Source organism: Plectrocnemia conspersa, unplaced genomic scaffold, assembly GCF_051122295.1.
Source record: "Plectrocnemia conspersa isolate PC_06_02 unplaced genomic scaffold, ASM5112229v1 ptg000010l, whole genome shotgun sequence".
NCBI classification, from domain to species: Eukaryota; Metazoa; Arthropoda; class Insecta; order Trichoptera; family Polycentropodidae; genus Plectrocnemia; species Plectrocnemia conspersa.
In genome coordinates this window covers 12,901,478-12,914,137 of record NW_028277174.1, presented here as the reverse complement: position 1 = coordinate 12,914,137, position 12,660 = coordinate 12,901,478, and the positions used below count along the sequence as shown (strand labels likewise).

Here is a 12,660-nt window from a genome sequence, read left to right as displayed (position 1 = left end):
CATATTGGAATACATTTAAACCGGTAGATAAATATTTTCACTGGTGAAAATATAATTTATCTGGCAGGTGCTAGTAAAATTATATTATTTCAACTTTTTCATACGTATTAATATTACATATACATTTACATACTTTTCATTATTTATTTAAATGCGATGTATAAATGTGTATTTTTGGTGAAATTATATTTTCACTAGTAAAACCTAAATACATTTTCACTAATAGCTATATATTTCTATTAGCGAAAATATAATTTAACTGATAGACGCTAATACGCTGCTCTAATATGTCTATGAAACTTAATTTAACAGTTGCGAAACGTCTATTTGCTGTTCAAACCCAAACCTAACCTACACGAGTTAATCAAATCCATACCTAACCTAAAGAAAGTCTGAAAGCTATTTATATTTTAGAACTTTTATTAGGTCAAATACGAATTTCAAGCTTAGTTAAAAAATTGCTTTAAAAGAAGTACAGACAGACGTTGGATTTTGGTTATTCTTTTTGTTTCAAAAATATGATAGCTATTCTTACCGATATTAGATAGAGCACTAGAAAGATTTAATATCAACGCACTCGCCTACTCGACTCCAGTCCATACCTAAAAGTAAATTATTCAATTAATTAAAATCCATACAATTTCCAAGCGACCATCTGCATAAATTCGTTCGCTCACGCGTTCCTCATCATTTGTAATTATGCTATTTTTATTTAAATTTAAATTCATCATTGGCGCCATTTGCTTTTTTTTATTTAAATTTAATTCCGGCACTAATATGATTTCGGTCTTAATTACTCGGCAAATATTTACATCTGAATATAAATATAAAATGTAAAATGTCTATGAAACGCAATTTGACAGTTACGAAACATCCATTTACTGTTCAAACCCAAACCTAACCTTATTTAACATAGCTAATAAAAGTAAAAAACACTTATTATAGTCTTGCAACTTGAGGGGGGGCAGGTAAGGGCATTTGCCTCTCTCTTCAATTATCTACAACAAAATATTATGATCTTAATTAAATTTGAATATTAAAAAACAACCACTAACTGGCCAACTCTTGCCCCCCCCCCTCTGTCCTAGAGAAATCTGATATGACGAGCTTGCCAGAGAGGCGCTATAATATTATTGAAGCATATTTTTTATTGCTAACATAATTAAACATTTAAAATATAGAAGTGATTGTGAATTCAATACCTTAGTTTAATAAATTAGTACAATATAATAATGAAACATCTAATGCAAAATTTGTATATTTAGAAGAAATTCACAACATAATTTGTAAATTAAAAAAAATAAGTAGTACTGATGAATTAAATGTAAATATAATTAAAGAAATATGAGATATACTATTATAGAAAATAAATTTATTAAATAAAGCACTATTTGAAGGATAAATACCTGATAATTTTAAGATTGATACTATTATACCTATACTTAAAATAAAAAAATAGTAAAAAGGGTGAAAAATACAATATTGACCTATTTTAATTATGGTGCAATAATATGAATTAACCTATTTTTATAAATTTCTGTAAAGATTCAACTTTAATATATTGTATAAAAAAATACATTTTCAATAGAAAATAATAATAACAATAAATAAATATAATATTTACAGTAATATATTACATAATATACGCGCAATCTATGTTTAGTTGTACATCGCCGTGTTAAATCTGGGTTATTCAGGTTTATGTAATTGGGTTGCAAATTCCAGCACGTGAGGTGGTAAGGTGGCTGTCTATAAATGGTTGAGAAATTCCAACACCATTATCATTCCCTTTGCACTAAATAATTTATAATAAAATTCACTGAATTTTAAATTAAAATGTTTATATTACCCTTACCACCAGTCTATATAATAAACATTTATTTTATGTAATAAAATCAATGAAAACCACCACATTACGTCACAGAGGTCACTTTTTAAGAAAGATCGTTATCCATACGCCATAATGGTATTTTTCACGTTCATATCACGATAAATGATATTGATTGCGACTTTAACGTTAGAATTTCGTGTGATTTTTTGTTGTGTGTAAAAACACGAAATATTGTACCACAGGGCTGCCTATTTTTTTTAGAAATATACTAGGTAGCTATCCGCTAATAAATAAACGGAAAACTAACCTAACTGAACCTACTCTATATATTCATGAGATAAAATTAGTTTCGCTTTAATTTTTATTTCATAAACAATTTTTAATTTTTATAAATTTAAGAAATGTGTTTGGTCTCATTTTTCTACACAGGAAACGTGATAAGCATTGTGTATTAATATTCGCAATTAATATTAATGATTATTAATATTTTTGTTACTTAATTTAATTTTATATTTTTAAAAGTAGCTTTACATTAACTTAATATTAAAATTAATATATTATATTTAAACATCTTAGAAAAATGACAAATCCGCGAAGAATAACGCATTAGCGACGGAATAATGTCGCTGTGTAGTACAGAATAATGATTTATACATACATTCACAGATATTAAACTACATATTTTTTATCTAATACATTTTCGACTCAAATGTCTAGGCCATGGTTTCCCAAACTATGTTCCGCGGAACACTGGTGTTCCGCGGATCCAAAATAGGTGTTCCGCGGAGCCTAAATAGATATTTCACAAAAATTTAGAGTAGATTAAAAAAATTGTTAGTCTTGCTAATACATAAAAATTGTTCATAAATCTGATAAAAAAGCTTGAAAATATGTGTTAAATATTCAACATTAATGTGTATAAAATCTGGAGGGAAAAGTTTCATAAGTCGGTGTTGTTTTTTTTAACTTTAAAATTTGATCGTATTTAAACAATATTTTTTTTGTTAATTAATCCCACGATATTAGTGCTTGTTATACGAATTTTATTTATGTGACTAGATATGCTACTAGCAGTCACTGTATTTTGCATAGACATGCACTGTTGACAAAAAATTTCCACAAATTTAAAAAATGTTATGAAGTAGCCGTGAAAATGATAAACTATGTAAAATCTAGACCACTTCAATCCAGATTATTTAAAATTTTGTTTGATGAAATGGGTAGTGAACATGAAGCACTTTTATTACATACTGAAGTAAGATGGCTATCCAGAGGAAAAGTACTATTAAGACTTTATGAACTTCGAAATGAATTATTAGTCTTCTTGAAAGCACAAAATAATTTGCAACATCATTTTATAAATTTTTTAACAAATCCTTCCTGGTTGATACATCTGCATATCTGGCTAAGATTTTTACAAAGTGAAATGATGTTAACTTATAATTACAAGAAAAAAGTATTACAATTTTTAATATCAGAGATAAAATTGAATCTTTTGATAAAAATTTACAATTTCAGATTTTATCGGTTGAATCTAATAATTTTGACTGTTTTCCTGTCTTGGATATGAATGTTTAAATGAATTGAATTTTCAAGTAGATAAAAAAGTTTCACAAGTATTTTTAGAACACCTATATTACTTGAAAATAACTCTTTCGGAATATTTTCCGAAAACTAGTAAGGACGATTCCTGGGTTCGGAATCCATTTTCCGTGACAGTAAAACCAGTGGGCTTAAGGGATTATGAGAATTTAGTTAATGACTCTGGTTTGAAACAAAAATATCAGGCATTAAATGATTTCTGGGCGAGTCTGACTGAAGAGTTCCCCAATGTGTCAAAACAAGCTCTGGTTTGTTTACTTCCGTTTTCCACGACGTATTTATGCGAAGTGGGATTTTTTAAGTAAATTGCAACAAAAACAAAATATAGAAATAGACTCCACGCCACGGCAGATATGAAAATACAACTAACCAAAATTGTGCCTGTTATAAAAAAAGTTGTTATTTAAGAACTCAAAATCATCAGTCATTAGGTTTTATTTATTTGTATTTTTATGTTTATTAAATAAATTTAATAACATTTCTTTAATTACATGTTTTATTTTATTATGAATTACCCAGCCTAAAAAATAAGCTAAGTGTTCCGCCAAAATTTTCGGATTTGCCAAGTGTTCCGTCGCTGAAAAAGTTTGGGAAACCCTGGTCTAGGCAGTTGTATTTAAATAATATTAATGCATATTACATCGGTTTCATTGATATGTATAAATATATATATTGTGAATGTTTTTATTTTGGCATATCAGTTGTAATACATTGTGGTGATTATTGTAATAAATTCCAAATATTCTATTGCAATAATTGCGAAAATATGAATAGGACCAATTAATTTTTCACGTGATTAAACCCTGAAAATGGAATAAAAACAAGGCTAGACGCACATGTTTTTATTGTATGAAATAGCTGCTAACTTTATCAAAGACTATTATGTTGTAAAAATGAATAAGAAAACAGCCATATGAACCATTAATAACCGCTTAAGTAGCATTAAAAAAAATTGTTTCTCAAAACATATAATAATAATATAAAACCGTATGGCAGAAACATTGCTATTATTTTCTTTAAAAATATTTATTGCTTTGTGAAAACAAATTAAATTTGCTTAAATTGCTTCTAATATTCCTATATATGTATTTATAATTTAATAAAGGTCATTTTACTTACTTATAAATAATAATATACAGTATACAAGTTCTTTATCGATTTATTACATAAATTATTAGCCCTTGAGCTTAGTTTAGGTAAACAAGTTTAGTTTAGTCGATTGGTTTCTTAATTATTTATTTTTGATATTTGATAGCTTTTTAATTAATTGTTATTAAGACAATAATATTATTTTAACATGACTGGTTAAATAATATACATTGTGCTTTAAAAAAATATTTCAGTATTAGCACTCCCTTAGCTTTATAATATACACATATCGATTAACCCTTACCGACTCGCGAGCCTTATCAATAATGTACGTAGCGATAAGGGGAATGTTGGTCATTTTGAACTTGAGGAATGTGGGATTGAATCTCATTTCCACGGCAACAAAAATATCACAAACAATAAAAAAAATCCTAATCAAGGTTGGCTTGAGTTAGTTCGCAAGTGAAGGTCGCCGCGAAAGGTTTGCTCCGGCTTTCTTCCGATAGAAAATGAGCGTTTCTCGTACTTCTTCTGCTTCAAGCAGACTTTTGGAAAAGATGGAGAAGACTTTGGCGATCATAAAACCGGAAGCTATGGAACACGCGGAGAAGATAGAAGAGATCATCAAAGATAACGGATTTGAAATTGTTTTGGTAAAGCTTAAAACAATTTATAGTTAAATAAAATAATAAAAAATAATAATAACGATAAAAAAATATTTAATTTAGAAACACGTGGTTCGATTGACTCCTGACGATATAAGGGAGTTCTACAAGGATCATGTTTCGCAACCGTACTTCCCCAAGTTGCTCAATCATATGATGCATAACAACATAACGGCCATGTGCATTTCTAAGAACAATGGAATATCCGAGTGGAAAAATTTGATCGGTCCCTCCAAGTACGCATTGTGTATTTTCTACATATATTTTTATTAATAATAATTAATTCATATTTTATGTAGTGTCTTAGAAGCTAGGGCGTATTATCCAAGCAGCCTCAGAGCAAAATATGGAATGAAAAATCACGATGATGATGAATACATGAACGCTTTTCATGGTAGTGATGATACTGCAACTTCCATCAGCGAATTGAATTTCTTCTTCCCAACGCGTATGTATTATATAATGATCTTAAATATCTTATCTCATATATTCATCTTATTAAAAATAAATATAAAATAATATTTCAATCGGGGTTTGTCGATATTAGTTGGCAAAATTAAAATGATTAAAATTTTAATTTAGATATATGGATTTATTGATTTAATTCCTGTTATAATAAATAATTTTATCGGGACAATATTAGAGTGGTATAAGTCTGTGATTATTGCATGAAAGATATTGTTTTTAAATTGTTATCGTTTCTGTGAAATAATAATTAGTGAATATATATAATTATAATTAATCACAGATTAGATTTTTCTAATTTCACCGATGAATGATATAATGATAAATTAGATTCGAAATAGGTCGCACATGTTAAGTGTTAAAAATGATCTAATAATACGCTACTTCAGCTTATAGAAAATATGACGGTGTCAGATTTATTGTACTTCTTCTCAGATGTAAGAATTGAAGGAAATAAAATAAAACTGAATTTCACCTAATGAGAAAGCGCAAATAATTCTCATTTTCAGAAATTTGTAATTCACATAAAAAACATTAAAATTGTACCGTATTCGTCAGCATCGTAGTGTGAACGATCGGTAAAACTTATATAATATGATTTTGCGATTATATGTGCCCTTAAATTAGTATAAACACATTAAAAATAATTTGCTCTCTTACATAACATCTCACTAATAAGAACTTAAAATATAACAACAAATGCAATCTTTAAAAAATTTTGTTGCATAATTAAATGGCCGCGAAGCACAAATTTACTACTATTTTATGCTGAAGTTATATATTTTAAATATTAATTATTTATTATAGTGCAACTATTTTTTAGTCACGTACAGTTTGTGTAATTACGATAAATACGTAAAGTTCTTATAGCCATATCTGCGTCTGTAGATCGGGTTGAACTTTAGATTTCGGACGTGGTAGCTGGACCAGGATTAACGAAAAGAGGGAAGCTGCTGTATTCTCGGTCTTCTAAGAACCGGCCGATTTTTGCCGAAGCTCTGCGTGTAGAGAATTTGACTATACTATCATTCAGTCCCAAGTCTGGAGTAGCTATTGTAAATTTCGAATATGCGCTTGGTCGAAATAAAGGAGGATTATTTACTTGCTCACTCTTATCTTTCATAATAAGTGGACATTTAGAATTTAAAAAAATGTAAGCGCACTTTACAGCCGGCAATAACATACATTATTTTGTCTTTGTAAAGGCACCGTACGACTCTTATGTACGCTTTTATTACGCTTTTAACGCGTTTATGCGACAAGTTATTTTCTCACAGTAAATGCGACATTTACTTGGCTGGATAGTCAACACAATTTTCTTAAAATAAAATGTCTGGATTAGTATTTGGCCGCATTTTTGATATTTCATTTAATAAAAAATGATACATCCAAAAATGTAGTGTAAATTTTTTAGCATGATAATTACTTGATTTGTTCGAGCAGTGAAAATATTTTTTTTTTAAATCAAAACGTCTTGAACATATTTTATGTTTTAAGCGACAATTTAGTATATTGTCAAAGAATAGTAGATCTTCACTGAGCAGCTTTTTTATTTAATAAAATTGTAAAAAAAAAACAATTTAATGCCAAACCGATCTAATTTGTGATATTCGGTTTTTTATGAATGTCAATGTTATTTATTGATTTTATTGAATAATAATAATTTTCACTATTTAGCGTGGTGCTGGGAAGGGATGGAAATAAATTATTTATAAAAATGAATACATTGATCACTTATTGTAAATATTTTTTTTATTAATATATGTACGGCCTGTATTTATTTGGTCAGTAATTTCAGTATAATATAAATAACATTGAGTAGTTTTATAAATGGGCAGTAACTTCAATAAATGGTGAATACAACATATATATTGGAACAGTTAAATGTTGAAGAAATATTGAAAATGAATGTTTTAGTATTTATATATGTATAAGTTGGAAAAAAATATTTAATGAGTATTTAATAATAAATAAAGATGTACATAGATTTAATACTATAAATAGGGAAAATTTAAGGATAGTTAGGAATAAGAAAACGAGTACGGCCAAGGGAATTATGTACGGAGGTGTTAATTTCTACAATAATATTCCTAGGACAATCCGCAAAAATAAAACTGTAACGGGTTTCTTTAATGAAATAAAAAAAACACCTTCGTGCATTAAGAAACAAATTATAGAACTAAGTCTTTGTTTATTTTCTGTTTATGTTAAAAATTAGCTATATTAAGCTAAATAAATTATTAAAATAAATAACAATGATCAATATTTAACCGGTCACTTCTATAATAAAGGTTAAGTTTTTTTATATTGGATGGTAAGTTAGTTTATTATATTAAATGCAATACGTAAGGGATGCTATAAAAATTTTAGTATTTATAAAAAATACTACGATATGACATGAAGCTAGTTTTTAGTTAAATATTTTTTTATTAGAATTAATAATATTTTCGGAATGCTATTTTTTAATTTACAGTAAAATAATAATATTTTAAGACATATAGATTTATTTTATTCAATAAATTAATTAAATACTATACGTTTTATATATTTAATTGATTGTATAAAATCTCTTTACAGTCCATAAGTCAAAATAATATTAACCGTTTATTACAAAACTACTGACAGTTTATTACTAAGTTACTGACTATTTATTAATAACTAGTACATTAATAACATTACTAGCTGTTTTATTGTTTTTAGTTTTTATAATTACTTTATTTTTTGTTGCGTATAATTACAGTGCTTGTCTGATAAAATGTTTAATAAAATATTATATTTTATTATAAATTAAAAAATAAGTAATAAAATACAATACACATCTAAAATAATAATAGGGTTAAAAAATCTTTAATCGTAAACCTCATTATTTATTTCCATATTATATAATATCTTTGGCTGTATGCATACACTGGTATTTTACATCCATTAATATATTCTCAATTAATTATCATTCCAGTTACTATCGACGCCCAACTTCAGGGTAATTACGTCAGCGATTATTTGCAAGATACAATCAATCCAACACTTACCGAAGGTCTGAACGAACTCTGCAAGGAAAAACCAACCGATCCCATTATTTGGCTGGCTGACTGGCTGTTAACCCATAACCCCAACAATGAATATACGGAAACGACTGGCGCCGAAAACGCTGAAGCAGTACCCATATAAATCGCACCTTATGCTCCACGACACGAATGGGTTAACACATCGAATAAAATAGCACAAAGTAAAAATCAAAACTGAGTTTTATTTCTTTCCAAGCCATTACAAAATGGTGGTACGTATGTTTATAAAAATATATACTATAGAAACAACACAGGAGCCTTATATACTTTTAAAAAACTCCTTATAAATTTTGTGAATGGTGCAAATAAAATGCTTGATTTTAGATTAATCTCTTGATTTGATTGTTTATTTGCTGTTATGTATAACTGTAGATGAATTACAATTTCCAGTTGTGACCTTGGTAATATTCAATAACCTAATAAAAACATATATTAACATAAAAATAAACATGTGTTGTTCCAAAAATTCACAAATCGATTTAGTTGTTATCTTTTTTATAAGCATGAGATGCTCGATGAACTTTATGAATAATGTCAAGAAGTATTGTTTATGAAACAGTCAATATTGTTGACTGTTTAATCTAAAATGCAAAAATTTTAACATAAATATGAAATCAAATCCACTTCAAAATATTTCATTATTTCCTGAACTTCATCGAAAGTCGATAAATTTCAGGAAAAAAAACTAAGAAAATAATAATAAATCTTTGTGGTATAAAAATGCAAATATCTGTATAGTACTATTATTTATGATTAAAACTAATACTAGTTAATAAAGTTATAAGCGTATCATTTATTACGTTTGCAAAAAATGTGTATTAATAGATCATAAATATTTTAATTGATATATCTAAAAAAATGATACGTAGACATATGTATTTACATTTTATATTAATTAATTTTCTTTGTAGCTTATTTTTTCTTATCATGTTATTAACAACATGTAAATATTTTTATAATATTTCTTATAACGTATTTACAAATATAGAAAAAAATCAATATAATATTTTTAATTAGGATCTTTATTAGCATAAGCAAAACATTTCATAATAAATTAATTTAATTGATTATTATATTTCGTATGCTTTTTGCCTAACCTTGACATTAACATGTTTATGAACATATTTATGTTTTTTTCCACACGTTATTTTGACAATACAGCACAGACTGAAACAATAAATGAACACATGTATTATATTAAAAAATTATTAATAACTTTGGTTGTACTGATATTTCACTAATATATTGTAATACTTTGCACTCTTTAGCATTTGCTATAGAATCACACCAGTATGACGGACCCCATGTACATTTGTTTGCGCCTAACAACTGTTTATTCACAACACAACACCTACTCGCAACACCTACAAAATAAAAAAGTTTTAATAATAATGAAGTAACGTTTAGAATTAATATATAATAATATATATTTATTAATAACATAAATATACATACACAGATACTTTAACACATCTAATATCAATACAAATTTAAGAAAATGATTGTGGTGTACATTTAAAATAAATATGCACCACAGCTTTTTGCGAAGCTGAATGCCTCGTGTAGCGTTCTTAAGCACTGACATCCTGGTCGCGACGGTCAAGAATAAAGGACGCGATCGCAGCTCTAGAGCACTCTATAGCCTAGAGATACTTGAGAAATTTTCTTTGAATCCTCACCTACAACTCACAAGTCGATTTCTGTTATTAAAATAACTTGATATTGAATATGTATTGGTATTACTATGTATATTTTAAATTTTAACTTATTTTTGGCTTTAAATTACTACTTTTCTTATGATCACTGAACACATACGACCGCCAATAATTTAAAAAGAAGGTCACCCGTAGTAATCAAAAGTTTGGCCACTCCTGATATAAATGAACAGATAAAGCACAACACAAAAGTCGTGCCTGCAAATAACCTTATTCATTCATGTGAATATTTTCCTGGCTTTCTCGATACAGCATAATCTTTAGTGTGTAATCCTAGTCCTTCTAGACTAGAGGCTGTTCCTAGATGTTTTTTGTTGTATTCTTTAGTCTTTAGTAGAACGTCTACATTGCAAGTCGAGTCGTCTGTCTTGCATATGCTCATAAGTTTCATTTTTAGCGTTTATTTTTAGGCCATATTTAGCATCTTTTTGTGACAGCCTTCGTCTTGTATTCTTAAGAACCTGACGAAATCAATATCAATAAGGGTATCATCATTTTTTTCAATTTAGTATCTAATTGGTTTTATAACATTGATTCTACTTTCCCAACCAATTTCACACACAAGTCTTAAACACACTATAATAATACATATTATCTGAATAGCGACGCCGAGGGAAAAATATATGTACCGTTTCAAAAATTCACAATCTGGACATTAATTTGTAGCATATTTTAAAACATGATTCATTAAATGTCAAAATAAACTAGTGATTTTAAATTCAAAATTTGTCTCTAAAATCAATAATTTTTCTTCTCCGTTGGCCTCTTTCTGGAATACAAAAATTAGATCCTGACGTATCATATACTTCTAGAAATTTTAGTGTATATAAGCTAAATCGTTCTTATACATATATTTACTATGAAAATCTCATATCTACATAATAGCAAGTAATACAATTTGACAACTCCAATGTCAGCGAAAGTGTACGTATAAAAATATAATAATAACAATAATATATGGTACTTTCAACTATCTTAATGTATATCTTTAATAGTGTTTTTACCGTAAATTGTGAACAACAGCACTAACAAAATAGACCTCATTTTCACCGAGGTATTATCACGACTGTATTTTTAAAGTCAACCATCGCACCTTTATCGCTTGTGTGTGACTATTAACTACTTCAACTCAAATACAGCTAATGAAATATTGATTCATAGTCATTGAACATTCGCATCAGCCGCAGAAAGAATTCAATGTCATTTGAAGGTATCAGTTGAACGTGTTTCAGATAGTGGCAACTGACCCTCGAAGGTTACGTATACACTAAAATTGTCTATATATAAATGTGTTGATATCTACTGATGCAGTTTATTAATGAATTATTTAAACATCTAAGCTATGTTTGTCATACAGTATAGTCATTGAATTGTTATAAGCTCTTGTTTTACACGATTGTATAAAAGTTGTTATATTATACATGTAAATCAGATATAAAAATAATAAAATAAGTTAAAATAGTATGTTTTATTTATTTATGGTTTACATTTTTATCAAGTAATAGCAGATAATTTTATAATGGTTTATTTATCCATACTTTATCTCTGCAATATTCAACGTACTAAAAAGAAGAAAAAATAAATAAGTACAAGTTTAGATGTCTTAATAATAGTATTAATATTAAGTGATTCTTATACATTGCACTTTACAGCATTCTCCATGCTTTTGCACCAATACGAGGGTCCATAGGTGCATTCGTCGGATCCAGGCAGAGGAAGTTGAGCATTAACGACTATAAAATAAATTGTCTATATACTCATTGAAAGTATAAACTATAATAATAATATAATTTAATACAACATAACAGAAATGAAGATATGGATAGATAATTGTTATTACATTTTACTGTGTATCAAAAACATTTTTTTAAATAACATAAGCTTACAGTAAAACGCAATCAGCATAAAAAGCAAGAGAAGCTTCATCTTGAAGTATGAAAATCCACGACTGCTTTGCCGATAATAACTATTCCTCTTATATAGAAAACGAATTTTTTAAATATTATGACCAAATCAGGTTTTAGGTTTGTTTTTGCTTAAAAACAGGATGTTTGGTAGATTTTTTCTGTTTAAAAATACATTAAATATTTATCTTTGTAATTTATAGTCAAGTAAAACAGGTATTTTTAAATGCCATTTCGCACTTTGCTAATATGTGATATCTACCTATGTATGCCATAAATTACTAAAATATTATAGTTTAATTAATTAAAGCGAATTCCATCCTT

The 12,660-nt window shown here is 27.6% G+C and overlaps 3 protein-coding genes across 3 annotated transcripts; 1 reads left to right on the top strand and 2 right to left on the bottom strand.

The window, feature by feature from the left end:
• Window positions 1-4,975: 4,975 nt before the first annotated feature.
• LOC148230678 (nucleoside diphosphate kinase 5-like) lies at window positions 4,976-9,495 on the top strand. The gene is made up of 4 exons (XM_088193944.1): window positions 4,976-5,175; window positions 5,251-5,423; window positions 5,487-5,635; window positions 8,609-9,495. Exons 1-4 carry the CDS (start codon window positions 5,032-5,034, stop codon window positions 8,818-8,820), a joined length of 678 nt encoding a protein of 225 aa, XP_088050070.1. The 5' UTR covers window positions 4,976-5,031; the 3' UTR covers window positions 8,821-9,495.
• Window positions 9,496-9,718: 223 nt separating this feature from the next.
• On the bottom strand, window positions 9,719-11,500 carry LOC148230677 (prosaposin-like). Its single transcript, XM_088193945.1, has 3 exons — window positions 11,437-11,500; window positions 9,972-10,081; window positions 9,719-9,884 (listed from the first exon to the last, which is right to left on the bottom strand). Exons 1-3 carry the CDS (start codon window positions 11,474-11,476, stop codon window positions 9,843-9,845), a joined length of 192 nt encoding a protein of 63 aa, XP_088050071.1. The 5' UTR covers window positions 11,477-11,500; the 3' UTR covers window positions 9,719-9,842.
• Window positions 11,501-11,881: 381 nt separating this feature from the next.
• Window positions 11,882-12,477, bottom strand: LOC148230676 (prosaposin-like). The gene is made up of 3 exons (XM_088193946.1): window positions 12,319-12,477; window positions 12,071-12,165; window positions 11,882-11,994 (listed from the first exon to the last, which is right to left on the bottom strand). Exons 1-3 carry the CDS (start codon window positions 12,356-12,358, stop codon window positions 11,947-11,949), a joined length of 183 nt encoding a protein of 60 aa, XP_088050072.1. The 5' UTR covers window positions 12,359-12,477; the 3' UTR covers window positions 11,882-11,946.
• Window positions 12,478-12,660: the final 183 nt, after the last annotated feature.

Coding starts and splice junctions, on each gene's coding strand:
- LOC148230678 (XM_088193944.1), top strand. CDS start 5,032: ATGAGCGTTTCTCGTACTTCTTCTGCTTCAAGCAGACTTTTGGAAAAG. Junction 5,424..5,486: donor AATTTGATCGGTCCCTCCAA/GTACGCATTGTG, acceptor TATTTTATGTAG/TGTCTTAGAAGCTAGGGCGT. Junction 5,636..8,608: donor GAATTTCTTCTTCCCAACGC/GTATGTATTATA, acceptor TTATCATTCCAG/TTACTATCGACGCCCAACTT.
- LOC148230677 (XM_088193945.1), bottom strand. CDS start 11,476: ATGAGGTCTATTTTGTTAGTGCTGTTGTTCACAATTTACG. Junction 10,082..11,436: donor GCTGTTGTTCACAATTTACG/GTAAAAACACTA, acceptor TTTATTTTGTAG/GTGTTGCGAGTAGGTGTTGT. Junction 9,885..9,971: donor CAAATGCTAAAGAGTGCAAA/GTATTACAATAT, acceptor TTATTGTTTCAG/TCTGTGCTGTATTGTCAAAA.
- LOC148230676 (XM_088193946.1), bottom strand. CDS start 12,358: ATGAAGCTTCTCTTGCTTTTTATGCTGATTGCGTTTTACT. Junction 12,166..12,318: donor TATGCTGATTGCGTTTTACT/GTAAGCTTATGT, acceptor TTTATTTTATAG/TCGTTAATGCTCAACTTCCT. Junction 11,995..12,070: donor AGAATGCTGTAAAGTGCAAT/GTATAAGAATCA, acceptor TCTTCTTTTTAG/TACGTTGAATATTGCAGAGA.